The sequence below is a fragment of the Scyliorhinus canicula genome, chromosome 15 (genome assembly GCF_902713615.1).
Source record: "Scyliorhinus canicula chromosome 15, sScyCan1.1, whole genome shotgun sequence".
In the NCBI taxonomy this organism is placed as follows: Eukaryota; Metazoa; Chordata; class Chondrichthyes; order Carcharhiniformes; family Scyliorhinidae; genus Scyliorhinus; species Scyliorhinus canicula.
Genome location: NC_052160.1, coordinates 55,145,624 through 55,173,419, shown reverse-complemented (window position 1 = coordinate 55,173,419; position 27,796 = coordinate 55,145,624). Strand labels below are relative to the sequence as shown.

General features: G+C 47.2%; 1 protein-coding gene across 3 annotated transcripts in view; it reads left to right on the top strand.

The window, feature by feature from the left end:
* card11 (caspase recruitment domain family, member 11) overlaps positions 1-27,796 on the top strand; it is a 335,526-nt gene that overhangs the window by 295,086 nt on the left and 12,644 nt on the right. For 2 of the 3 annotated variants that reach the window (XM_038820291.1, XM_038820293.1), the window contains 3 exons: positions 1,634-1,766; positions 2,886-3,065; positions 12,285-12,409. In XM_038820291.1, coding sequence (XP_038676219.1) covers positions 1,634-1,766; positions 2,886-3,065; positions 12,285-12,409 — 438 coding nt within the window. The remainder of the gene's footprint in view (positions 1-1,633; positions 1,767-2,885; positions 3,066-12,284; positions 12,410-27,796) is intronic. The other variant, XM_038820292.1, reaches the window with a different exon arrangement.

Below are 27,796 nucleotides of genomic sequence, written 5' to 3'. Positions count from 1 at the left end.
CGAATCACTACAGTGCAGAAGGAGGCTTTTCGGCCCATCAAGTCTACACCAACCAGCTGAAAGAGCACCCTACCTAGGCCTACTATCCCACCCTATCCCCATAACCCAAAGATCCCACCTAACCTTTTCGACACTAAGAGGCAATTTAGCATGGCCAATCCACATAACCTGCTTATCTTTGGACTATGGGAGGAAACGGGAGCACCAGGAGGAAACCCACACAGACACGGGGAGAACATACAAATCCCACACAGTCACACAAGGTCGTAATTGAACCCGGTTCTCTGGCGCTAGGAGGCAACAGTGCTAACCACTGTATAACCATGGCTTGTTCCTTTGACTGATTATGTATTTATGTATGCCTTGGTTTGAATAGAAATATATATTTAATCCTGCTCAAACCTTGAGTAAGAGAGGTTAGGTGGGTGCGAGAGGGGCATGGGATGCCGCCTCCATTATTTGCTCCTTTCCAGTTTGGGCACATTCCCAAGTTCTGGCCCTCTCCCCAAGTGCTCCCTCCCCATCTGGTCTTGCCATTACTATCCGCTGCCAAAAGCACATCCACCACCCTGCCCTGTGTCCATTCTCCCGTCCCTGCCCTGCCACGAGATCCCAGATTCGCTGGTCCTGTGGGTTCCAGTGCTTGGACTGGTGGGGCTGCTTGCAGTCCCAGCAGTGGCCACCACTCCGAGTGGTGCTGTCGGCCAATCAGATGGCCAGCAGTTTTCTGAGACTCCACTTCATCGTGAGTGAGGGGAAGGAGTCCTGCCTCCAGCCAATTAATTAAATGGCGCGCGGGGTTGCGGTGATTGGCAGGGAACACGAATTCTCTCCCTTTGCATAATTCTGCTGTTTAAATGTGTGACGATTTGCAGTTTGATCAGCTATGCAGTCAAATAAAAATACAGCTTTTTAAATGCATTTCCCCTCCAATCCTTTTGCTGAGTAGTAACTAGGAATTCAGTGGGACTATTGATTGAGTCTAAGTAACTATGATGAGTAGAGCCTCGGCTTTGTTTCCATAGATACAAATAATAACGCTTCAGAAAGCGAGTAGGAAGAGATTAATCTTACTGACTCTTGCTTACGCATACACAAACGCACAATTTTTGCTGTTTTAGCTTCTGCACATTCTATCTCAGAGGATGAGATAACTAACCCTGTACCTGCCTGCCTTTCACACAACTCCAGATAAAGTTCTGCATTTCTGCTTGGTAGGATGGGAGCCCCTCACCAACTAACCACTGCTTTTATTTTGCTTCACTCTCAGATGATGCACTCTATCATCCACCGGGATCCCATGAAACGTGGCCCTGAAAAATTAATAATCCAATATGAGATTCATGTCTGGGTCTGCATGATTGGCCTGGGCCAGGATCTGCAATGTACTGGAGGAGTTCAGATTTCTCAGAGAGTTACAGGGCTTGAGGAGGTTATAGAGATAGAGATGGATAAGTCTATGGAGTGGTTTGAAAACAAGGATGTGAATGTTAAAATAGAGATATCTGTCTGCAGTATTCGTATGACAAGTACTGACCTAGCAATTGCACCTGAAAATTCCTGGGCAAGTTTTGTTGGTGAGATTTCCTTGTACGATTTGGCTTTGTAACATTTTTTATTTTCTTCTTGACAGTTTGTCAGTCGGTCCGATAACAAGTACAAGAGAATGAACAGCAGTGAGCGTGTGCGGATTGTCACCGGCTGCCCATCTGGCCCAGCAAAAGCCTCTTTCGAAACTCTGAAATTCTCAGCTGACAAGCAGGATGGTACTACAATTACTTGCATTGATGTAACTCCTTTTGTGACCTCAGGATATTTCAAAGCGCTTTCCTACCAATGAAGTACTTATTGAATTGCAGTCACGTTTGTCATGTAGGAAACATGGCTGTTGCTCTACTGGCAGCAATCGACCAGATCAATTGTTTTAGTGATGTGTGGCTGTTCGTCAGGTACTGACCTTCGTTAGCCCTTCTCACAGAAACCTGCAAGACTCTTGTACAAAAACTAAGGGCGCGATCTACCTGAATGGGAACTGAGTCCCATAGCGCACACGCGATTCGCCGGGTGTTGCTTGGCGTTCGGAGTACCGAGAAACTCCACACTATCGAACAACCGTTCAGGTAGATCAGGGGCCTCAGCGGGTAACGTGCGGCCGAGGCCACACTTAGTCCCATTTTCTGCAGGGAGAGATCAGGACGACATTAATAAATGACATCCGATCTCTCAACCCCCCCACCCCCGATGCGACCCCGAAAACCTCCCCCAAGCCCCAACTCGCCTAAAAGTGGGTCCTTGGCCCCCCTCTGCATGCACGCAGAGCACCCCTGGCCTCAATCCCTGTCGTGTGAAAAATGTCAGTTTGGCAACTTGGCAATGCCAGCCTGGTAGTGCCCCTACTAGCTGGCAGTGCCACCTTAGCAGCACCAGACTTGCACCCAGGTGATCCTGCCAGGGTGCCACCCTGCCCAGAGGTAAAGAAGCTGGGGGCTTCTGATCCCTTGGGAGACCCCCATGTGTGCCGTTCTTCCTGGTCACCTTTTCTGGAGACCAGCATTGACTAGCACTCGCCCAGGGCCTTGCAAAGCATGTGGGTTGGATTCCACACATTGGTTAGATCTCAGTAACTCATATTCGAGTGAGACTAGCTGTCTCAGTCTAATATACAGATTTGCCTTAAAGTGATCCTGCCCTCAATGGGCGGGATTCACATTGCGACGTCCCGTGAGATTGTGTTAGATCTCACGAGGTGTGGTGAGCTGGGTCGATCCCAGAAGTCGGATCGCCCAGCGTCTACTGCCCGGCTGCTTTACGGGCGCAATGCGGCCAGTAGATCTTGCTCTAAGATTGTCTTCCCCATTTTAATTTTGTTGTTGTTGTTGTGGAAGACGTAGATACAGAAAGCGACATCAAGAGGAGTTTCAGCCTGATACCTTACAGCCTGGTCCATCCATACCACATCCCGCAGAAGCGCCCTGTATTGTTCTCACCCACCACACTGGCCAAACTGCTTGTACAAAAGTTGCTCAATTCTGGAGAAGCCATGGAGTTTGACATCTGCAAATCAGGTGAGGCTATGTCATGTCTTGGCCACAAATCTTTTGGACAAACTGTGAAACATGCTCACTAGGTGACAACACTAACACTTTTACCCAGAAGCTTGTAAACAAAGTGAAACTGTTCAATTGGCACATTGTGAGCCGATGACACATTTAAGGTTATTTGCAAAACGTGTGGAGGGGAGATGAGGAGAAAGCGTTTCTAAACTTTGGAATGTACTGCCTGAAAGGGTGGCGGAAGATTCAATACTAACTTTGAAAAGGGAATTCGATGTAGTCTTAAAAAAATGTCCTTTTCATGTATATGGAAAAAGAGACTGGATGAATGGGACTAATTATTTTTTGATTTTTGAAAAGATTATTTGAAAGGATAGGATTTTTGAAAGAAACAACACAGATACAACAGGCGGAATGGTTTCTGTGGTGTATGATTTAAATATATCCTGGGGTGGTCTGCTAGTTCAAAGGTTCTTAGCTGAAAAGAGTTTGTGCAATCTCAGCATAGATCCTGGTGCACCACTTGAGGTCCCCATAAAACTTGCAGTAGGTGGCAAAGGTGGGAGCACTTGAGACACACAGGAAAAGTAAAGCTGGTTGTAGCTATGATTTTCTTTACTTCTGTTGATCAGTGCAATGGAAAGTATAAAATGAATGTTTTTACTGATGGGGAGTGAAACTGTGAATGAGCTGAGTCATTTATTGTAAGTGTAATGTTGGAAAGCTAGTCAGTGTGATCCCACAGGAAGAGACTATATTCATTCATGCAATGTGCGCGGCGGTGGCTGGGCCAGCATTTATTGCCTATCCCTGAGGGCATTAAGAGTCATCCACACTGCTGTGGATATGTAGTCACATGTAGACCAGACCAGTCAAGGAAGACGGATTTCCTTCCCTAAAGGGCAAGTGAGTTTTTACGACAATCTTCAATGGCTTCATGGTCATCATTATACTTTTAATTCCAGATTTTTATTGAATTCATATGTTACCATCTGCCATGGTAAGATTCAAACCCTGATCCCCTGAGCATTATTACACTCTGTCTCTGGATTACTCATCCAGCGAAAGTACTACAACACCACACCTCCCCATGGCCAATGTGGAGGCCTGTCATATTTTAATTGTAAAGATTCAGACTTTCAACTATGAATGAGTGACATAGTCACGATCATGTTTTCAATATATTATTAATGGAGTTATTTTTCATCGGGATGGTGAGAATCTATTTTGACATACGATGATGATAAATGCTTGTTCTTGTCTGGTCCTTTGAGGCAGTCAGGATTCCCACACTGCTCAATCGAAATACAACTTGCATGATGTTTAGTTGTGGTAAGAGTGTTTATATTCTCTTGAGTTTCTGCCTTGAGGCTGTTCTACGCAGGAGCATCTCTACTCTTCCTCTTCACTGCCTGCAGGCTTCATTTTTGCACACCTAAAGACTGAAACCGCTCAATTTGGTTCACTGCCTGAAGGCCTTTTGGCACATCTGGGGGCGTCCATCTCAGACTTGTTATCAGATGCACTGGTTTCAGTCCATTGGAAGGATGCAACATGCAAGTTCCTTAACTTTCCTTTATAGGTCCTCAGCCATGGCACCACCACCATTTTGGCATCTGCAATTGAGGACAGAGTATCCTGGATTCCCATTCTGTAGCTGTAATTATACTGCCTTTGATCATTTTGTACTTCCACATAGTCCAATTGATCTTGCAGGGTTCCCCTTCCCGTCTCATCCACCTTCATAAATCATTCACTCTGACACTCAAAAAAAAACTAGCGAGCTGCGCACAGTAGGGGTTTAGATATCATCTCCTTATTCTCTCGCTGCTGTGGCTACCAGTCTGCCTGAATCTGCCACTTCCTTTACCAAAACAAAATACTGCAGCTGCTGGGCGCCTGCCATTTAAAAAAAACACAGAACTTGCTCAGCAGTCCTGGAGGCAATTTTGAAGCGAGAAGCACAATTAACATTTCCGGTTAATGCCTTTTCAGATGAACTGGGAAAAGTTACAGAACCAGGGAAAAGCAGTAGGAGGGCAGAATAAAAATAAATGAGGAGCTCTGGGGTAGGCAGGATTGATCGAATGACAAAAGGGATGAGGGGTACAAGGCAAAAAGCAGGAGCCGGGGGAAGGGTGACAATGGAACAAATAAAGAGACAAAGGAGGCGTAAATGATAACCGCAGAACCATTACCAGAACCCACTGTTTTAAGAAAATGGGAGCAGTGGTTATGATCTGTAGTTGTTAAACTCAATGTTGAACTTGGGAGGCTGTAAAGTGGCTAATCCATGTATAAGCTATTGTTCCTCAAGAGGCACAGGAGAGAGTGGTATGAAGATGCTTGTAAATCTTTTACCTCTGAATTTCCATGGAATTCTCCACGTATCCAGCTATAATTTTGACGGGAGATCAACAGAATCCCTGGAGAAATTGGGTACAAGGCTATTTTAAGCCTCATTATGAGTGATTTGAATTGAATTACAATGGAATCATGTAACAGCAGTTGACATGAAGAGGTGCTGATTTCATTTTTGACAACTAGTTTGTTGCAGTTTTTGCTGTAGTGGCAGAGTTGTTTATTCACCATTTCTTTGACAGGACAAAGACATCGTTGACATCTACTGACGGATTATTTGGGTTAGTTGATGAACTGCCTGAGACTTTGAAATAGAAAATGATTGTTTTCAGTTTTAAGTGGCTGCACGAAAGCTAGTCATTGAATTCATGGCATATTCTGTTTCAAGGTTAGCCTCGAAGCTTTACCTTCCAACAAATGCCGAAAATTCTACGACTTTGTTGTTACTTTAGAATTGGGCCCTGAAGGGCAGCACGGTGGCCTAATGGTTAGCACAACCGCCTCACGGCGCTGAGGTCCCAGGTTCGATCCCGGCTCTGGGTCACTGTCCGTGTGGAGTTTGCACATTCTCCCCGTGTCTGCGTGGGTTTCGCCCCCCACAACCCAAAAATGTGCAGGTTAGGTGGATTGGCCACGCTAAATTGCCCCTTAATTGGAAAAAATAATTGGGTAATCTAAATTTATTAAAAAAAAGAATTGGGCCCTGATAAAGAAATGTAAGGTGACGTCACAGTCAATTATTTTTTTAAAACAAACATATAAACTGACCTGAAACAAATTTTCATCCATTTTAATCTAACTAGGTTCAGATCAGCCAACAGTGACATTTTGAGCGGCATTTTTCCAAATATAGACAGGGTGGGGCAGAATATAGGGGCTGGTTTAGCACAGGACTAAATAGCTGGCTTTTAAAGCAGACCGTGGCAGGCCAGCAGCATGGTTCAATTCCTGTACCAGCCTCCCCGAACAGGCGCCGGAATGTGGCGACTAGGGGCTTTTCACAGTAACTTAATTTGGAGCCTGCTTGTGACAATAAGCGATTTTCATTTCAGAGTGGTGGTGTAGTGGGAGCCATTATGAAAATGCCTTCAGACCCAAAGGTGGCTTTCCCCATCGTATTGTTCGGCTCACAGACAAAAAAAGAAATGAAGGGGTAGGTCCCATGATGTCACGCTGGTCAGAGCCCGCCCCACCAGTAATTTCAGTTTGATAAGAAGCACCTTAATACAAGAAATTAAAAATAGTAACCCCCCCACGAAAGCCTCCCTCAACAAGCCCCCACCCACATGGAACACCCATCCATGCCACACTCCACCCCCAGGGAACAACCCCTCACCCCTGGCACTGCCCAGTCAAGACCCCCTCCCCACTGAGTTATGCACTCAACTGAACACCTCTGGAAGTTTGTGCTCAGCAGGTCCATGCCCTGAGTGAAATGTTGTGATTCATGTCGGCATGAGGATATGGACAATCATGGGGCTGGTTTAGCTCACTTGGCTAAATCGCTGGCTTTTAAAGCAGACCAAGCAAGCCAGCAGCACGGTTCGATTCCCGTACCAGCCTCCCCGGACAGGCGCCGGAATGTGGCGACTAGGGGCTTTTCACAGTAACTTCATTGAAGCCTACTCGTGACAATAAGCGATTTTCATTCATTTTCATTTCATTTCATTTCATCTAAAGGTGGAGGGTGGATTATCAGGCGCAAAGACCTGATAATATTTAAATGTATAAGATGGAGATCCCAATGTTCAACTTTGGGATTCCTGATACGTGATTGGTGGGAGGGTGGGGACAATCGCTACAGGAAATCATGCCTGCGTAAGCCACATCTTGTCCCCCCTGTATGTTCCTGACAAGGTTTTTTGACATACCCGGTGACCTTCCAAATGAGCCTTTTGGGTCTCCTACCGCCGATCACGCCCGTCCCCACCCCCCACCCAAAACAGGAGAGGAAAATCCTCTCATTGCCTTCCTGCAGGTTTGACAAATGTAAAAGAACAAATAAAGGCCGGGTTTGATTCCGGCATTGGATGACTGTGTGGAGTTTGCTTGTTGTCCATGTGTCTGCTTGAGTTTTCTCCGGGTGCTCCGCTTTCTTCCCACAGTCCAATGATGTGCCCCCTAGTGTCCAAATGTGCACAGCTGGGGTTAATTGGCAATTGGGCGGGGAAGTGGGCCTAGGTAGAGTCCTCTTTTGGTGCAGATAAAGTCATAGATGTTTACAACATGGAAACAGGCCCTTTGGCCCAGCTTGTCCATGCCACCCAGTAAAGCATGCCGCTGTTCAGAGAGACTTGGGTGTGCTAGTGCATGAGTCACAGAAGGTTGGTTTACAAGTGCAACAGGTGATTAAGAAGGCAAATGGAATTTTGTCCTTCATTGCTAGAGGGATGGAGTTTAAGACTAGGGAGGTTATGTTGCAATTATATAAGGTGTTAGTGCGGCCACACCTGGAGTATTGTGTTCAGTTTTGGTCTCCTTACTTGAGAAAGGACGTACTGGCGCTGGAGGGTGTGCAGAGGAGATTCACTAGGTTAATCCCAGAGCTGAAGGGGTTGGATTATGAGGAGAGGTTGAGTAGACTGGGACTGTACTCGTTGGAATTTAGAAGGATGAGGGGGGATCTTATAGAAACATTTAAAATTATGAAGGGAATAGATAGGATAGATGCGGGCAGGTTGTTTCCACTGGCGGGTGACAGCAGAACTAGGGGGCATAGCCTCAAAATAAGGGGAAGTAGATTTAGGACTGAGTTTAGGAGGAACTTCTTCACCCAAAGGGTTGTGAATCTATGGAATTCCTTGCCCAGTGAAGCAGTTGAGGCTCCTTCATTACATGTTTTTAAGGTAAAGATAGATAGTTTTTTGAAGAATAAAGGGATTAAGGGTTATGGTGTTCGGGCCGGAAAGTGGAGCTGAGTCCACAAAAGATCAGCCATGATCTAATTGAATGGCGGAGCAGGCTCGAGGGGCCAGATGGCCTACTCCTGCTCCTAGTTCTTATGTTCTTATGTTCTTATCACTAAGCTAGTCCCACTTTCCCACATTTGGCCCATATCTCTCTGTACCCACCCTTCCCATGTAACTGTCTAACTGTTTTTTAAAGGAAAAAATTGTACCCACCTCTACCACTTCCTCTGGCAAGTTGCTTACCACCTTCTGAGATAGATCGTTTTTTGAAGAAAAAAGGGATTAAGGGTTATGGTGTTCGGGCCGGAAAGTGGAGCTGAGTCCACAAAAGATCAGCCATGATCTCATTGAATGGCGGAGCAGGCTCGAGGGGCCAGATGGCCTACTCCTGCTCCTAGTTCTTATGTTCTTATGTTCTCTGTGTGAAGAAATTTCCCCTCTGGTCTCTTTTGTATCTCTCTCCTCTCACCTTAAATCTATGCCCTCTATTTCTAGACTCCTCTACCTTTGGGAAAAGATGTTGAATATCTACCTTATCTATGCCCCTCATTATTTTATAAACCTCTACAAGATCACCCCCGAAGCATCCTATACTCCAGGGAAATAAGTCTCAGCCTATCCAGCCTCTCCTTACACCTCAGACCATTAAGTCCTGGTAGCATCCTCATAAATCTCTTCTGCACTCATTCTAGTTTAACAATACCCTTCCTATAATAGGGTGACCAGAACTGAACATCGTATTCCATGTGTGGTCTGACAAACATCTTGTACAACTTCAACAAGACGTCCCAACTCCTGTATTCAATATTCTGACCAATAAAACCTAGCATGTTGAATGCCTTCTTCACCACCCTGTTCACCTGCGACTCCACCTGTACCCCTAACTTTCCCCAACTCCCTACCATTAATTGAGTAGGTCCTGCACTGATTTGATCTACCGAAATGCATCACCTCATATTTATCCAAATTAAACTCCATCTGCCATTCATCGGCCCACTGGCCCAATTGGTCAAAATCCTGTTGCAATCTTATATAAACTTCTTCACCATCCACTATGCCACCAATCTTGGTGTCACCTGCAACTGTACTAACTATGCCTCCTACATTCTCATCCAAATCATTAATATATATAACATATAACAGTGGACCCAGCACTGATCTCTGAGGCACACCGCTGGTCACAGTATTCCACAACCCTCCACTACCACCCTTTGGCTTCGATCACCAACCCAATTTTGTATCCAGTTGGCTACCTCACCATGGATTCCGTGAGATTTAACCTTTTGCAATAACCTACCAAGCAGTACCATGTCAAAGGCCTTGCTAAAGTCCATGTTGACAATGTCTACCGCATTGCCCTCATCTACCTTCTTGGTTAGCCCTTCAAAAAACTCAATCAAATTGGTGAGACATGACTTTCCCGTTACAAAGCCATGCTGGCTTTCCCTAATTAGCCCTTGCCTGTCTAAATGCCTGTAGATCCTGTCCCTCAGAATACCTCCAAACAATTTACCCACTACAGAAGTAAGGCTAACCGGTTTGTAGTTCCCAGGCATATCCCTGCAGTCCTTCTTAAACAAGGGCACAACATTTGCTACCCTCCAATCTTCAGGCACCTCCTATCGCTGTCAATGATTTAAATATCTCAACTAGGAGGTTGGCAAATTCCTCCTTAGCTTCCTACAATGTCCTGGGATACATTTCATCAGGTCCTGGGGATTTATCTATCTTGGTGTGCTTTAATACCTCCAGCACTTCCTTCTCTGTAATATGTACACTCCTCAAGACATCACGTTTTATTTCCCCAATTTCCCTAACATTCATGCCTTTCTCAACAGTAAATATTGACGAGAAATGCTCATTTTGGACTTCTCCCATCCCTTGTGGATCTGCACATGGATGACCTTGTTTATCCTAAAGAGGCCCTGCCCTTTCCTTAGTCACCCTTTTACCCTTTATGTATCTGTAAAAACTCTTTGGATTTTTCTTTCCCTTATCTGCCAAGACAATCTCATGTCCCCTTTTTGCCCTCCTGATTTCTCTCTTAACTCCACTCCAACAAGCCCTATAGTCTTCAAGAGATCTATTTGATCCCAGCTGCCTATGCATGTCATAAGCATCCTTCTTCCTTTTGACCATGGCCTCAATATCCCGAGTCATCCAGGGTTTCCTCCTTCTACGAGCCTTACCCTTCACTCTAAGAGGAATGTGCTCACCTTGAACCCTAGTTAGCACCTTTTTGAAAGATTCCCACTTACCAGCTGTCCCTTTGCCTGCAAATAGGCACCCCCAATTAACTTTCGAAAGTTCCCGCCTAATACCCTTGAAATTGGCCTTGCCCCAATTTTAAAAATTTAACTTTTGGGCCAGAACTATCATTCTCCCTAACTATCTTAAAATTAATGGAATTATGGTCACTGGTCCTGAAGTGATACCTCACTAACACATCCGTCACCTGCCTTCCTTATTCCCCAAGAGGAGGTCAAGTTTCACCCCCTCCCTGGTCGGGCCATCCACATATTGAATGAGGAATTCTTCCTGAATACACTCGACAAATTTCTGTCCATCCAGACCCCTAAGTGCTATGGCTGTCCCGGTTAATGTTGGGAAAGTTAAAGTCCCCAACGTTTACCACCCTATTTTTCCGGCAGCTATCTGTAATCTCTTTACATATTTGCTCCTCAGTATATCGCTTTGGGGGGCCTATAGTACAGCCCAATCAAAGTGGTCTCACCCTTCTTATATTTCAATTCTTCCCATATATACTCAGTGGGCGAACCCTCGGATATATCCTCTCTCTGTACTGCCGTGATGCTGTCCCTAATCAAAAACGCAACTCCTCCTCCTCCCTTACCTCCTGTTCTATCTTTCCTATATCAATGGGTCAAAAGGTCTCCTCCACACTTTAGGGATTCTATTGATTTTAAACGGATGTTTCAGTCAATATGTCACCTTCCAAATTAGAAGAAAAGAAGCTTCACCAATGGTTCGCTTGACGAGTGCACATATTGGCTGAGAAGATAATAAAAACAAAGAAAATCTGGAAATGCTCAGCAGGGTAGGCAGCATCCGAGGAGAGAAACAGATTTAACGTTACAGCTCAAGATGACCTTTCATGAGAACTGCTTGGATGTGTCTACCTGGTCTCAGCAAGATTTGCATTGTGAATATTATTATTGGCACATACTGCTGAGAAGGTAATATGCTGGTGGTCAGAAGTGGGGGAAAATCAGTCTAGGTTTCCATCCTTGATCACCAGCAGTAACCATGCCACGAAGAGCATGTATATGCAGGTAGTTTATGAGGTTGTGATGGTTCTGCTTGCTTAAATAGTCTGGTGGTAACCAGGCTCAGCACATGGGTAAGAACAGCTGGTGCCTTTGAAATGATCATCTTCTTCTCCTTATGTAGTCCCATGGGATCGAGGGTGACTTGTTTCTACTCATTTTCCCAGAGTTCTGAGATGACTGACAAACCCAGTGTATGATGCGCCGGCTCTGCCACTAGTGGCGCAGGTGGTGCTTGAAGGGTTAGGTAGATGGCTTGTTTGGCGATTTGTGCACTCCCTCCAACGTCTCAACTTCCCCCCTGTATGTTCCTGACAAAGTATTTTGATGTACTTGGTGACCTTCCAGATGAGCGTTTTGGGCCGGTCACAAGCCAGGAGTTCCGATGGGTCAGCAGGGATACTTGACCTCTTCAGGGATGTTTTGAGGACGTCCATAAAGAGTTTCCACTGTTTTCCTGGAGTCTCCTGCTGTGACCAAGTTCCAAGTAGAGCTGCTGCTTCAGACGTCTGGTGTCAGGCTAAACCGTACTCCAATATGAGACACCAACTTCAGGAAACAAAGGGGTGAAGATTGGAGAGAGAGGGAGAGAGTTTACAATAAACACCAGTGGAATCATTGCTCAAACAAGAATAGTTTGGACTATTTTATTAACTTCAATATTTGCCCTTTAGATATTTTAAACAAAGAAGAATATTTACAGAAACAGAAGTCTGAACCAATTATCTTCTCCAGAGAAAAGCATTTAAACACCTTTGAATGTGTCATGCCTGCGAACATCAAAGCTGTAACTGCCAAGGTAAAATTTTCCCTTCTGATTTTTTGCTATATATGTGGATAATAAGAAAAAAATGTTTGTTTTACAAAGGCAAAAGCCCCTGACACACTGCCAAGAATCATAACTGGAACAAGAACAGCTGGTATTTATATTATGCTTTTAAGATGATAAATGTTTCAAGGCGCCTTACTAGGACATTATCTAGTAGACACAAACCCGCATCAGAATATGTTTGGAGAGAGTATTGCTCAAAAAGACATTTTGTCAAAGCTTTACGTTTTGCACTCATCAGGACAAATCACAATACCAATGTCAGGGGAAACAACAACGTTATACTATATGAGAAGAGAGTGCTGATTGGCAATCGGGTGAGCTGAGCGGAGATAAAATACAATTGTTTTAAATTCTGAGGGGTTTTCGTAAGAATAGGTGGGGAACAACTGTTTCCAATAGCAGGCAGGTCAATAACCAGGAAACACAGATTGAGTTAATAGCAAAAAATTAGGGGAACAAAAGGAGAATTATTTTATGGAGGGAGATGTCATGACCCAAAATATATTTTCTGAAAGGCAATGAAGGCAAACTTAATAGTAACTTTCAAACGAGAATTGAAAAGTACTTGAGATTTGGAGGGCTATGGGGAAAGGACATTGGTGCGGGAGGAAATGAACAGCAGGCATGGTGGCACAGTGGTTAGCACTGCTGCTCCACAGTGCTAGGAACCCAGGTTCAATTCCGGCCTTGGGTGACTGAAAGTGGAGCCTGCACGTTCTCCCTGTGTCTGCGTGGGTTTCCTCTGGATGCTCCGGTTTCCTCCCACAGTCCAAAGATTTGCAGGTTAGGTGAATTGGCCACGCTAAATTGATCCTTCATGTCCAAAGATGAGCAGGTTAGATCGGGTTACGGGGATAGGAATGGGAGTAGGCCTAGACAGGGAGCTCTTTCAGAGGGTCGGTGCAGACTCGATGAGCCAAATAGCCTCCTTCTGCATTGCAGGAATTCTATGATTCGATACAATTCTATTCTAGATAAGGGGAGCAGAATGACTTCTTTGTGTGCTTTACGATTTTGTGATTCTAATTGCAGGAAAGCTATGCAATTGCTGCCTCGTCCTTCACCAGCTTTAGAGGAAGAACAACTGACATAACAATAAAATTGTCCCAAGATCTTACTCAGAGTAGAGAGGCTGAGGGCTACAGGAAGAGAATGTTCAGCATGTGCCTATTGGTGACTAGAAGCTTGGTTGATAATGATAAGTGAAGGAAGGGAGAGAACATGAAACAGGGGACAAATTCAGATGACAGAGGTAGGGAGGTGTGCAAGTTTCTGAATAACTGCAAGTTTCTGAATAGCTTTTAAATGCAAGGCTGGAACTTTTAACTCCAAAGAATGTAGGGGACAGAAGCCAATGTAGATCAGCAATGTGGCATAGGATTTGACATAAAACAGGTCTTGATGTGGATACGGGTAAATTCTGGAGAGGATAGAAGACCGACCTGGAGAGGATTGGAGCAGTCAAGTTTGGCGGTCACAGAGGCAGAAGTGAGGGTATGTTAAGTTGTACTGCTGCCTGTGGTCACAATGAAAGCACAATTTGTTTGTGCTTACAATAAATTATTGGCAGCCATGATTATAATCCCCACAGAGACTCAGAACTTTTTAACAGACCTATAAATTTCCCAGTGATGGATTTGCCAGCCACTGACTGAAAGAATCACGCCACAAAATTCCACATTTCAAAACTTATGCTGAAATGAACAAACTAAAATCAATACGAAGCAAACATTACTTAATAGGCCAATAATATACTAAACTACAGAAAATGTACTTCCCCATTAACTAATTGGCATGACCAAAAATGGTTTACACCACTGGCTGCGAGTGGCAGAGACCCGATGCAATGGAGAATTCAGCGTTGGGAAAAACCGACGCTGATCGGTTTTTGATTCTCCGGTCCCCCGCTGGTGGCGGCAACATCGGGGTTCGCCCCCTGTGCCAGCAGGAGGATGCATCAAATTGACCCATTTGCATCTCTTTAACGGCTGGGCACCAGATTCTCCATGCCCCCGTGATTCTCCGGCCATCTGGGCCAGGATTCACATGGGTGTGGATTGGTAGAGATATTTCTCAGCATGGCAAGTGGACCAAGTGGTGGACCAAGGGTGTAAGTCCTCAAGGTAAGTGCCTTCAAAATCCATCGGATGCCCCCCAACTTTTTCCATCACTCTTTCTCCCTCCTCTCCCCCCCCCCCCCCCCCCCCCCCCCCCCCCACCACCACCACCACCACACACACGCCCACACAATGCAAATACGTGGAAGATGAAATTTGATGTGAAGAAGTGTGGGTGATGCATTTTGGTAGGAAGAACATGGAGAGACAATATAAAATAAGGGGTACAGTGGGACCTGGGTGTATATGTGCATAGATCATTGAAGGTGGCAGGACCAGGTGGAGAGAGCACTTAACAAGCATATTATATCCTGAGATTTATTAATAGGGGCAGAGAGTACAAGAGCAAAGAGGTTATGCTGAACTTCTACAAGACACTACTTAAACCTCAGCTGGAATATCGGGCACAGTTCTGGGTGCCATGCTATAGAAAGGTTGCAAGCGCATTGGAGAGAGTGCAGAAGAGGTTCACAAGAATAGTCCCAGGCATGAGAAACATCAGTTATGAGGATAGGTTGGAGAGGTTCGGACTGTCTTCCTTGGAGAAGGAGGCTAAGAGGAGATTTGATAGAGATGTTCATAATCATGAGGGGGCTGGACAGAGTTGATGGGAAGAAACTGCTCCCATTCAGAAATGGATTGAGAACAAGAGGGCACAAAGTTAAAGCGATTTGCAAAAGAAGCAAATGTGAAGTGAGAAATAACATTTCACACAATGAGTGGTTCGGGTCTGGAATGCACTGGTCACATGTGAGGTGGAGGCACTTTCAATCAACGCAGTCAAGAGAGAATGAGAACAGAAACAATGTGCAAGGCAATGGGGAAAATGGAGGAGAATGGCACTAAGTCATGATGCTCACTTGGAGAGGTGGTGCAGACATGATGGGCCAAATGGCCTCCTTCTGCGCCATTATAATTCTTTAATTTACATTGCTGGACCAGGATAATTCTTCCAGTATTCTTGGAAAGTTCTTTACTCAATTGCCTGAGCTGACTTCAGCAGCAAAGACAACTTCTGGCAATTCCTTGGTCCTTAAATCTCTGCAAGTGCTTACTCTTCAAACAGGGAATCCGTCCTCACCAGCATTCTGCTTGGTGAATAACAAAAAACAATCTTTTCCACTGCTCGTCACGGGAGCAGATTTTTCTCTCCCTCTCTATGTTTCTCTCAGTCTGAGATTCGGTGTCCAGAAAGACCAGGTGCCCCTCTTTTGTGTCACGATAAATTTCTCCGGATTTCGGCTCAGCCTTGATCCCATGTCACCCAAATTCTATGTGCTGAAGCAGAGCTCAATATGCTTTTACCGCCTCCCATTCCGGGACATTCTGCAAGATTCTCCACTGGCGGGATCCTCTGCTTTGCTGGTAGTGCACCTATGCCCGTGGGTTTCCCAATGCTATGGAATGGCCACAGTCAGAAACCCTACTGGCCAGCTGCTGGAATGGAGTTTTCCGCTGTCGTCTGGACCGCACCATGCCAGAAAACAGGGCTGGCAGGACAGTGAATCCTGCCAATTGTGTTTTACCATGAATTAAGGGAAACCGTTTTACAACATAGTTGCCTACTCTTGCCTTGCATTCGTAACACCACACTCTTTCAATTCACTGGTTCAAACCCCTCCAACTCTCCACTTCCCTTGCCTCCTTTAACTTCTTAAAGGCCATCCCTTTCAAGGAGTTTTTGGTTACCCCTCCTCCTTGATGAGGTGTCCATTTTGTTCCTTATGTCTGTAAAGCACCTTGGGATTGTTCTTCTCGGTTTTAAAGGCCCTCTATTATGCAAGTTGTTGCACAATATTGTCACGCATGATCACCAAAATAAAGTTGCTGTAATTATTGGAATAATTGAAATTAGAAGTGGGGAATTCAATATTTTAAAATTGAAAGGGCAGCAATCACAGCTATATTTGGGATAAATTTTTGGAAGAAATTTATTTTTTCATTGTTTTGCTGCATTTGTCAAACTGGTGAGATGGTCAACTTGTCCTCGTCGGGGCAGCACGGTGGCCTAGTGGTTAGCACAACCGCCTCACGGCGCTGAGGTCCCAGGTTCGATCCCGGCTCTGGGTCACTGTCCGTGTGGAGTTTGCACGTTCTCCCCGTGTCTGCGTGGGTTTCGCCCCCACAACCCAAAAATGTGCAGAGTAGGTGGATTGGCCACGCTAAATTGCCCCTTAATTGGAAAAAATAATTGGCTAATCTAAATTTAAAAAAAACTTGTCCTCGTCGGTTGCACCTTCAAACCTGAGTCAGAGGATTGTGCCTTCTATTCTGAAACATAAGCCTTATGCTGAAGTACTCACTGTTGAGGATGATACACTTCTGATGAAACTTTGAATGTCTCTCCATGCCCGGTCTTTCTGATGGAGATGCCGTGCCATTCTGTTGAATGAACAGCAAGTTGGCACGACACCCTGGGCTAGTGCGCGCTCAATTCCAGCCTCATTTGACCCGGAGCCGCAAAGCAGGAGAAATTAGATTTTATTTAAAATACCCAACGTCCTTGGTTCAGCCAATATATTACAGTAACCAGGGATGGGATTCTCCGACCCCACGCAGGGTCGGAGAATCAGCCGGCAGCGGCGTTATTCCCGCTCCCGCAGGGTTTTTAAATCTCCCACCGGCCAAAAACCGGCGCTGTGCAAATCCCGCCGGCAGCCTCTGAAAACAGCTGGCGCCGGCGGGATTTCATTATATTTTTAGATTCCACAATACTCCGGCCCGGATGGGCCGAAGTCCCGCCGACGTGGCCACGGGTCACGTCGGCGAAAATCACAGTTGCTTTAAAACGGCGTCAACCATTGATGATGGTTGACGCCGTTCAGTGTCGGGGGGTGGGTTGCGGCATCAGGGGGGGGGGGGGTGGGTTGCGGCATGGGGGGGGGTTGCGGCATCGGGGGGGGGTGGGTTGCGGCATCGGGGGGGGTGTGTTGCGGCATCGGGGGGGGGTGTGTTGCGGCATCGGGGGGGTGGGTTGCGGGCATCGGGGGGGTGGGTTGCGGCATGGGGGGTGGGTTGCGGCATGGGGGGGGTGGGTTGCGGCCATCGGGGGGGTGGGTTGCGGCCATCGGGGGGGTGGGTTGCGGCCATCGGGGGGGTGGGTTGCGGCCATCGGGGGGGTGGGTTGCGGCCATCGGGTGGGTTGCGGCATCGGGGGGCATCGGGGGGGTGGGTTGCGGCCATCGGGTGGGTTGCGGCATCGGGGGAGCATCGGGGGGGGTGGGTTGCGGCCATTGGGGGGTTGGGTTGCGGCCATTGGGGGGTTGGGTTGCGGCCATTGGGGGGGTTGGGTTGCGGCCATCGGGGGGGTGGGTTGCGGCCATCGGGGGGGGTGGGTTGCGGCATCGGGGGGGGTGGGTTGCGGCCATCGGGTGGGTTGCGGCATCGGGGGGGGTGGGTTGCGGCATCGGGGGGGGGTGGGTTGCGGCCATCGGGGGGTGGGTTGCGGCATGGGGGGGGGCAAATCGGGGGGGGGTGGGTTGCGGCATCGGGGGGTGGGTTGCGGCCATCGGGGGGGCATCAGGGGGTGGGTTGCGGCATCGGGGGGGGGGGGGTTTGGGGGCAGCGGCGTGCAGAGAGGGGGGGCTACGGATGCCCTGGGCCAACGCACCGTCGCCCCCCCCTCTGTACGCCGCTGCCCCCTACCCCACCCCCCCCCCTCACCCCCCTACCTCCCTCCAACGCCCCTACTCCCCTCCCCACCACCCTAACCCCCTCTCCCCTCACCACCCAAACCCTCCCACCACCCCTACCCCCTCCAACGCCGCCCCCCCATCTCTCGCAACGCCGCAACCCCCCCTTAACGCCGGGTCCCCCCCCCCTCAACGCCGGTCCCCCCCCCCCCTCAACGCCGGGTCTCCTCCCCCCCCCCTCAACGCCGGGTCTCCCCCCCCCCTCAACGCCGGGTCTCCCCCCCCCTCAACGCCGGGTCTCCCCCCCCTCAACGCCGGGTCCCCCCCCCCTCAACGCCGGGTCCCCCCCCCCCTCAACGCCGGGTCCCCCCCCCCTCAACGCCGGGTCCCCCCCCCCCAACGCCGGGTCCCCCCCCCTCAACGCCGGGTCTCCCCCCCTCAACGCCGGGTCCCCCCCCCCTCAACGCCGGGTCCCCCCCCCCCCTCAACGCCGGGTCCCCCCCCCCCCCCCCTCAACGCCGGTCCCCCCCCCCCCTCAACGCCGGGTCCCCCCCCCCCCCCCCCCTCAACGCCGGGTCCCCCCCCCCCTCAACGCCGGGTCCCCCCCCCCTCAACGCCGGGTCATCCCCCCCCCCTCAACGCCGGGTCGTCTCCCCCCCCCTCAACGCCGGGTCGTCCCCCCCCCCCTCAACGCCGGGTCCCCCCCCCCCTCTACGCCGGGTCCCCCCCCCCCTCTACGCCGGGTCCCCCCCAACGCCGGGTCCCCCCCCCAACGCGGGTCTGTCTCTCCCCCCCAACGCGGGTCTGTTCTCTTCCCCACAATCGCCGGGTTTCTGTCTCTCCCCCCCCCCACCCCCCCAATGCGGGGGTTTCTGTCTCTCCCCTCCCAATGCCGGGTCTGTCTCTCCTCCCTCCCCCCCCCCCCCCCCCCCCACCCCAATGCCGGGTCTGTCTCTCCTCCCTACCCCCCCCCCCCCCCCCCCCCCCCCTCCTCCTCCCCCCCCCCCCCCCCCCACCCCCCCCCCACCCCCCCCCCCCCCCCCAAGTCCGGGTCTGTCTCTCCTCCCTCCCCCCACCCCCCCCCCAATGCCGGGTCTGGTCTTCCTCCCCCCCCCCAATGCCGGGTCTGTCTCTCTCTCCTCCTCCTCCTCCAAAAAACGCCGGGTCTCACCACTTCCGCAGCTGGAGAAACTGACGCGTATCGCGTCAGTCAGCTGCTAGCCCCTCCGGGAACGGAGAATAGCGGCCTTAAAGAAGGCCCCGACGCCGGAGTGATTAACACCGATTTTTCTCGCCAGAAACCCGTGTTACGACGGGCAACGGAGAATCCCGCCCGAGGTTTGTAACTTTAAAACACAAATGACCTTTTATTATGTATAGTATTATAAATTCAACTCAGGAAATGGAACTGACTATCTGCTACCACTTTCTCAACACTCCCTTCCTAGTCCGCCCCACTTTCTATATACACACACAGACAAGCAACATAAGAGGGAAAGGATGGTGGAAAAGGAAAGAAAATATATGAAAAATAAAAGGATAAGCATCTCTGATGAACTGGGATGACTTCCAGCCAATGTTTTTCTGAAATTCAGGCCGTTGTTTTGATAATTCTTCTTTCTATGCTTGAGCTAGTTTTCTCTTGCAAGGTTGTCTATCTCAATGTTTTTCAAACTTTTTTTCCCGGGACTCACCTTTGCCAACTGGCTGACCATTGGGACCCATGCCAGATTTCACTTACCTTTAATCCATTAGGTCCTACTGTGTCACTAGGTGCTAACTTTAAAAAAAAACAATACATACGATTGTATTTCCCTTAAGAAATGTTAACAATTTTTCAAATCATGAATTGGACGCTGCATTAAAAAAAATCTCCCTGTGAAGAGGCTACCCCTCTCCAATCACCAGTAAAATACTGAAAATCATAAATCTCCAGCCCTCCATTAAAAGTATTAGGAGCATATGTTGGTTTTATAGAAACAGTAAATTGACAGGGAAATGCACATGCCCAGCTGGACTCTGACTAACCAACAGGAAAGGACAAGCAGCAGCTTACACTGAAAAATGGGAATTCACATAATAAAACATTCCAATTTAAACATGATTTTAAAAAATGATAAAATACGCGTGAACATTATGAATGCTGTCAGGATACAGAATATGCAGATTCTGCTCCCTTACCACTGAGAGATGATTGTGACAATATTGCATGCAGTTGTTGTTCCAATATCTTGTGTAATGTGTTGGTGGAGCCGAAAAACATCCAAACACTCAACACACAGAAGTCATTCAAAACAGCCATTTGAATAAAATGCATCAGTGCTGGAAGCATTATACTTTCTGTGCTCTGAACAGGGTTTTTCAAAGAACATGGTGCATGTTTGCAAGAGTGTTGAATCTCTTTGTGTCTTGGCTTTGGAATACCACAGATGACCACCAAAGAATATCTACCACCTGGAAATGAGACCGGAGGGGAGGTTCATTCACCTTCCCATCACCTGAATTTATTCCACCCGACCACAAGTTCGGTGCAAGCAGGATGGATCATCTCAATGGGGCATTGGTCTTCCCAATGTAATGGATAATTTTAGCTCAAACACAAGCAATTTTAACGCAACCACTGCCAATGGTGGCAACTCTCCCACCTGCTCCTTTCAACCAGTAACAGTCACACCTTCACATATATTATTGCTGCCCTCTCCTGTACCTTTTCTATAATCGTGAAGATTGGCAATGTGACTTTGCTGAGAACTCCAATAAAGTATATCTGTTTTGCTCTTCCCCTCTTCGCTCATTCCCCACCTTCAACTCTCCTGTATAATCAATCACCACATCAGTCTCAGGCCTGATATATTCTCTAATTTCTTACCTGAACTTCGAATTACATTCTCTGTTCTTTGTCTGCTCTGGTCCTTGCCGTTCACATTTTTTTCCGACCCTGCACACCACAACCCTTCTGACATCGCGCGCGACTCATGCGCAGGTCACAACTCCCACTTTGGTCTACCTTCCCTGTTTCAATTCAGGTTCATTGCAAAATGTTCAGAACAACAGAGCAATTCTTTCACTTCAGCAAGCATGAGAGAGAAAGTTCCTTTCACTTCCAAGGTCTAAACATTTCTGTCCAGTTCTCTCAGAAAGTATTACGCAGGAAGCAATCGCTGACCGCTGTCAGGCAGACCACCGTTTGCCAATTAACCAATCGAATCGACTTCGTCCAAAGCTGGTTCCTAAGACCCACTCGGTGCTAACGAGTCTGGAAAATACAAAACCTGGGAACACAGTGTCCTGGAAAGCAGGCTGTTTCCTTTGTCTTCTGTTGGAAAGCTCATCCCAATTATGGGTCCATGGACCAAAATAATTAAATTAAATAAATGGGAAGAAAGGAAATAACAAAGGACTCTCACAGGGGGCTGGATTCTCCATTTCGGAGACAAAGTCCCCACTCCGGTGAGAAAACTGTGGTGTTTTACGCCAGGAAAACTGGTGCAAAATGGCCACTGATTTCCTGTTCAGAGGGGTGGGCTCGCAGCTAGGCAGTGTAGAGTTCCCAGCTCTAGCTGCCGTTATGGCCCGGAGCATTGCCGGGTCCATGGCCATGCGTGTGCAAGGTGGCGGCCAACAGCGGCTGCGCCGTGCTTCATGGCAGGCGCAGCCTGCGGACCCGGCCTGAAAAAATAGTCCCCGCACCCCCCTTCAGCTGGGTCATGTGCCCCGGACCGCCCTCCCCCCCCCCCCCACAGTGCCCCCAGCCCCGATTAATGCCCCCCCCCCAGCTCGCGGTGCGGCCCTCCCCTAACTGTGGCGGCGCCAGACTGAGTCCGCAGCCACCATGCTGAGTTCCTGACAAGTGAGACCACGTATATCTCACGCCATCGAGAACTCGGTCGGTCAGGGATGGAGCATCGCGGGGCGGTCCTCAGGCAATGGCCTGAGGCCGTGGATACAGTGTGCGGCGTACTCCTATAGTACGCTACTTCTCAGGGGGCGGAGCATCATGAAAACAGTGCCACCCTCGACTCTGTCGTCATCGGGGATTCTCCGTCTCGTCGCCGAACACGATATCGCCGTTGGGGATCGAAGAATCCAGCCTAAAGTTTCTCGACCAAATCTCTCCCTTCACACTAATGAACGGATCATTCACTTGTTGCTGCTAGTTATTATTCGGTTAGCTTTGTCATATTTGCCTACATAACAAGCGTCATTCATTCCAAATTGTTTGCATGTGAAGAGCTTTGAGGCAGATAATATGAGTTAATAAATGGATGCTATCAATAGATTAAAAATGGGTTTTAAGTAGAATCGCAAAGAAATGCAAAAAACATTTTTCCACAGATCAAAATAACGTGAATAATAGCTTTACTGATTTTGTTCCCCTTGCCACCACATTGATATGCAGCCAATTCTGCTGTCATTATAGTGGAATTAACTTAAGTAAACAGTGATTTTTAAATCTAAATGTAATGCTGAATTTTTGCATTCCTTTTACATCAGTGGAGTTGAGAGTGCAGTCATTCAACAGAACCATGGGTCAGCAGAATATATCATGAAAAGATTTATTTTCTGTTCCCCTCCCTCTCCTCTGCCGATCAAGTTAAAATGAAATGTGACTCTGGTTCTCTGTAATTCCAGCTATTGCTCAATTTTAAAATGCTTTGTGCTGTCAGTTTGTGTCCAGGGGCTGTTGGGAATGAGCCAGTGCAAACTCCCCTTAATCTTTAATCGATATCTGTTTATTTCAACCGATTCTGATCACAATGATAAAAGGAAGGGATGCAAGTGAAGAAGCCCCAAGTGAATTAACTCGTTAATCAAACGTCAGGTTCAATCAATTAGCATCCATTATCTGTGTTGGGGTTTAATTTCCCTCAGCATCAACTTTGACATCTATCAAAATGGCTGCCAATGGTGTGATTTTCAATCAACAAGTTTGGTGTCAGAGGTGAGGGGGGATCTATCCAATTAAAACCCTCCTTTTCAGCCTGAAATTGAATGTCCTAAGTTTCTCAGTAAAACATAGGCTCCTCAGAAAATTAAACGTCTGTTTATTTTTACAGCCAATGGCGAATGTTTGTTAATAGAAATATGATGAAACAGTCTGGATCAAATAAGTTTACTTGTGAGGAAAAGGTCATTGGAAAGGAAATTTCCCTTGATGCACATATTTAAAACTAGCAGCAGATTGTTAATTGGTTAAAAAGCACGGGTAATGCCTTTATGAGGGCGCACGGTGGCGCAGTAGCTAGAACTGCTGCCTCACAGCACCAGCGGCCTGGGTTCAATTCCGACCTTGGGTGACTATGTGGTGTTTACATGTTATCCCCGTGCCTGCGTGGGTTTCCTCCAGGTGCTCCGGTTTTCTACCCAGTCCAAAGATGTGCAGGTTAGGTGGATTGGTCATGATCAATGCACAGGGTTACGGGGTATAGGTGGGTGAGTGGGCCTCGGTGGAGTGCTCTTTTGGAGGGTTGGTGCAGACCCGAGGGGCCAAATGGCCTCATTCTGCACTCATGGAATCTGTTCTCCCAGTGAGCCAGAGAAGACACAGCCAGAGTGAGACACAGCGAAGAGTGAGTTTGGGAATTTGAAGCTAGGTAGGAATTGAATTAAATTCAATCGGTAAGACTGTTCCTTTTAAATTTCAGGAATTTAAATTAATCTAGAATTGTGCAGTGAAGGTTAACAAGGGCTGCCCCACCCACTCACATAACTGGTTGGTAGTTAAGTGTCAGTCACCTCAATCTACTTTTATCTAAAAGCAGGTGGGGGGGTCAACTCAGGCCAATTTAAAAAGAGCAACTTGTAACTCACTCCCAGTGAGTTCTCCCAGTTAGCCAGAGAAGACACAGCTAAGAGTGAGTTTGGGAATGTGATGCTAGGTGGGAATTCAAAGCTGGGTGGGGAGGAGGTGCTTTTTAACTCTGGTCAGTGACTGGTCAATAGTTTTTTTTTCTTTTTCTTTTCATTGGTGTATTTATTTTTTTCTTCGTTTTTTTTTTTGGAATTGTAGTTGTATAAGTTAACCGAAGGTTTACGACATGGCAGGAGAACCCAGACCCGTGTCATGCTCCTCTTGTGCGATGTGGGAGCTCAGGGACACGTCCACTGTCCCTGGCTACTTCATGTGCAAGAAGTGTGTCCAGTTGCAGCTCCTGTTAGCCCACTTGATGTCTCTGGAGCTGCGGATGGACTCACTTTGGAGCATCCGCGATGCTGAGACGTCGTGGATAGCACGTTTAGCGAGTTGGTCACACCGCAGGTGAAAGTTACTGAGGGAGATAGAAAATGGGTGACCAAAAGACAGAGCAAGAGTAGGAAGGCAGTGCAGGAGTCCCCTGCGGTCATCTCCCTGCAAAACAGATATACCGCTTTGGATACTGTTGAGGGAGATGGCTCATCAGGGGAAGGCAGCAGCAGCCAGGTTCATAGCACCGTGGCTGGCTCTGCTGCGCAGCAGGGCAGGAAGAAGAGTGGCAGGGCTATAGTGATAGGGGACTCAATCGTAAGGGGAATAGACAGGCGGTTCTGTGGACACAATCAAGACTCCAGGATGGTATGTTGCCTCCCTGGTCAAGGGTCAAGGATGTCTCGGAGCGGCTGCAGGACATTCTTGGGGGGAGGGGGGGGCGGGGTGGTAAATCAGCCAGCTGTCGTGGTGCACATAGGCACCAGCGATATAGGTGAAAAACGGGACAATGTCCTACAAGCTGAATTCACAGAGTTAGGAGTTAAACTAAAAAGTAGGACCTCAAAAGTAGTAATCTCAGAATTCCTACCTGTGCCACGAGCTAGTCAGAGTAGGAATGTCAGGATAGATAGGATGAATGTGTGGCTCGAGAGATGGTGCAAGAGGGATGGATTCAAATTCCTGAGGCATTGGAACCGGTTCTGGGGAGATGTGACCAGTACAAACCGGACGATCTGCACCTGAGCAGGACTGGAACCGATGTCCTGGGGGGAGGGGGGGTGTTTGCTATAGCTGTTGGGGATGGTTTAAACTAATGTGGCAGGGGGATGGGAACCAATGCAGGAAGTTGAAAGGTAGTAAAACAGGAACAGAAACAAAAGACAGGAAGGTGGAAAGTGTAAGGCAGAGAAGCCATAGTCAAAAATCAGAAAGGGCAACAGTACAAGGTACAGGGACTGAGGGGAGCTCAGTGAATAGGCCTAGTAATACTAAAAGGTATTAAATGGGAAGTAAAAATGTAAATAGTAAGGCAGGTTGTTACATGAAGAGATGGATTCAACGACAAGGGAAATGAGGAGAAAGGTTAAGAGGAAATATAACTTAGGAGAGGTTACTGATCGAGGTGTTGAGATTCAAAACAGAAGTATAAAAGTCAACATAAGTATTCCGAATAAGGTAAATAAGTTGATGGCGCAAATCATCGTGAATGACTATGATTAAGTGGCCATTACTGAAACATGGTGAAAGGTTGGTCAAGACTAGGAGTTAAATATCCGAGGGTATCAAACTATTCGGAAGGACAGAGTAGATGGTAAGGGTGTAGCTCTGTTATTTAAGGGTGACATCTGGGCAATAGTAAGGGATGACATCGGTGCCATGGAGGATAATATTGAATCCATTTGGGTGGAATCAGGAATAGTAAGGCGAAAAAGTCACTGATAGGAGTAGATTATAGGCCACCAAATAGTAACATTATGGTGGGGCAGGCAATAAACAACACAATAACTGATGCATGTAGAAATGGTACAGCAGTTATCATGGGGGATTTTAATCTACATGTCGATTGGTTTAAACAGGTCGGTCAAGGCAGCCTTGAGGAGGAGTTTATCGAATGTATCCGTGATAGTTTTCTAGAACAGTATGTAATGGAACCTACGAGGGAACAAGCGGTCCTAGATCTGGACCTGTGTAATGAGACCTGATTGATTATCATCTCATAGTTAGGGATCCTCTCGGGAGGAGCAATCACAATATGGTGGAATTTAAAATACAGATGGAGGCTGAGAAGGTAAAATCAAACACTAGTGTTTTGTGCTTAAACAAAGGAGATTACAACGGGATGAGAGAAGAGCTAGCTAAGGTAGTCTGGGAACAAAGACTTTATGGTGAAACTGTTGAGGAACAGTGGAGAACCTACCAAGAGATTTTTCACAGTGCTCAGCAAAGGTTTATACCAACAAAAAGGAAGGACGGTAGAAAGAGGGAAAATCGACCGTGGATATCGAAGGAAATGAGGGAGAGTATCAAATTGAAGGAAAAAGCATACAAAATGGCAAAGGTTAATGGGAGACTAAAGGACTGGGAAACTTTAGGGGGCAACAGAAAGCTCCTGATAAAGCTATAAAGAAGAGTAAGATAGATTATGAGAGTAAACTTGCTCAGAATACAAAAACAGATAGTAAAAGTTTTTACAAATATATAGAACAAAAAAGAGTGGCAAAGGTAAATATTGTTCCTTTAGAGGATGAGAAGGTAGATTTAATAATGGGAGATGAGGAAGTGGCTGAGGAACTGAGCAGTTTTTTGGGTCGGTCTTCACAATGGAAGACACAAATAACATACCAGCGACTGATAGAAATTAGGCTATGACAGGTGAGGACCTTGAGATGATTGTTATCACTAAGGAGGTAGTGATGGGCACGCTAATGGGGCTAAAGGTAGACAAGTCTCCTGGCCCTGATGGAATGCATCCCAGAGTGCTAAAAGAGATTGCAAATGCACTAGTGATAATTTCCCAAAATTCACTAGACTCTGGGCTGGTCCCGGCGGATTGCAAATTGGCAAACGTGACGCCACTGTTTAAAAAAGGAGGTAGGCAGAAAGCGGGTAATTATAGGCCAGTGAGCTTAACTTCGGTAGTAGGGAAGATGCTGGAATCTATCATCAAGGAAGAAATAGCGAGGCATCTGGATGGAAATTGTCTCATTGGGCAGACGTAGCATGGGTTCATAAAGGACAGGTCGTGCATAACTAATTTAGTGGAATATTTTGAGGACATTACCAGTGTGGTAGATAATGGGGAGCCAATGGATGTGGTATACCTGGATTTCCAGAAAGTCTTTGACAAGGTGCCACACAAAAGGTTGCTGCATAAGATAAAAATACATGGCATTAAGGGTAAAGTAGTAGCATGGATAGAGAGTTGGTTAATTAATAGAAAGCAAAGAGTGGGGATTAATGGGTGTTTCTCTGGTTGGCAATCAGTAGCTAGTGGTGTCCCTCAGGGATCAGTGTTGGGCCCACAATTGTTCACAATTTACATAGATGATTTGGAGTTGGGGACCAAGTGCAATGTGTCCAAGTTCACAGACGACACTAAGATGAGTGGAAAAGTAAAAAGTGCAGAGGATACCGGAAGTCTGCAGAGAGATTTGGATAGGTTAAGTGAATGGGCTAGGGTCTGGCAGATGGAATACAATGTTGACAAATGTGAGGTTATCCATTTTGGTAGGAGTAACAGCAAAAGGGATTATTATTTAAATGATAAAATATTAAAACATGCTGTTGTACAGAGACCTGGGTGTGTTAGTGCATGAGTCGCAAAAAGTTGGTTTACAGGTGCAACAGGTGATTAAGAAGGCAAATGGAATTTTGCCCCTCATTGCTAGAGGGATGGAGTTTAAGACTAGGGAGGTTA